Raw genomic sequence first — 1,009 nt, 5'->3', positions numbered from 1 at the left:
CCCAAAAAAAAACATCTTTTAAAAAATACATATATATGTTGGCATAGGCTTTAAGAACTCTAGATCAAGTGAAACCTTACTTCCTCACATTTGCATCCACACCGGTCATGCATAAGATCTCATCATGTTTCATGCAGTTCTCTTTTTAGCTCCTATTTTTATTAGTCTTTGAACTGTTGTGCTTTATGAACATTGCTTTTCCGTAATGTACTTTGTGGAAATCCTGTTTGGTAAAAAGGGCTCCCTCATCAAACTTTCCTTGACTTGTCATGTTTATTTTTTTCCAGGGTCTCTCACTCACAGCTGCTTTTCAGACCCTGGAGGATTTGGTTGCGCTGTCTGGTCGTTTGGAGTGCGAAGGCCCCAACAGACACCTGTACGACTTCACCGGCACACTGCGGCTGGAGAACCAGAAGTGAGACACACACACACACACACACACACACACACGCACGCAGTTGATCAGTTCTTGATTGATTGCAAGTGTATTTACAGTGTAATGTGCAAAACGTTTGTTGTTTTTTAAAATTGTAAATCAATAGTATACAAATAGTATCTTCATATAAAACAGACCTGGCCACGACAGGAGGATAAAGCTATACATATCATAGATTTTATAGTCTTATGAAACAGAAAAGAGACGGCTGAGAAGTGAAAGCTGTCATAGTGAAACATTTGCTTTCTTGATGAAATAAAATTCACCAAGGGTTTTATAAAGTATAAATTTTCAGTCAAATAAAGTAAAACTTGAGAAGTGACTTGAAGAAAGTAAACTTTGACTCACAAATGCTGGTCGCCCTAAATTTGCATTCGTTTCTCATGTTTTGTTGCTGATTACCTCCCTTGTTCCACTCAGTCCAGCTCCCCTGGGTCCAGACCAGGTGTTGCTACGCGGCGCCCAGCTCAGAAACACTCAATGGGTTGTGGGAATTGTTGTCTACACCGGCCATGACTCCAAACTGATGCAGGTAAACTCAGTGGCCCTCATTTATCAACCTAACGTAGAAAC

At 40.3% G+C, this 1,009-nt stretch overlaps 1 protein-coding gene across 9 annotated transcripts in view; it reads left to right on the top strand.

Annotated features, from left to right (window-relative positions):
* The window catches only part of atp8a2 (ATPase phospholipid transporting 8A2), a 66,549-nt gene that overhangs the window by 31,374 nt on the left and 34,166 nt on the right, over positions 1-1,009 (top strand). For all 9 annotated transcript variants that reach the window (XR_004327578.1, XM_032504425.1, XM_032504423.1 and 6 more), the window contains 2 exons: positions 288-415; positions 857-968. Coding sequence is in view for 8 of the 9 variants with exons in the window: in XM_032504425.1 (XP_032360316.1) it covers positions 288-415; positions 857-968 (240 nt within the window). In the remaining variant the exon portion in view is untranslated. The remainder of the gene's footprint in view (positions 1-287; positions 416-856; positions 969-1,009) is intronic.

The sequence above is a fragment of the Etheostoma spectabile genome, chromosome 22 (assembly GCF_008692095.1).
Source record: "Etheostoma spectabile isolate EspeVRDwgs_2016 chromosome 22, UIUC_Espe_1.0, whole genome shotgun sequence".
In the NCBI taxonomy this organism is placed as follows: domain Eukaryota; kingdom Metazoa; phylum Chordata; class Actinopteri; order Perciformes; family Percidae; genus Etheostoma; species Etheostoma spectabile.
This window is presented reverse-complemented; position numbering and strand designations above follow the sequence as displayed.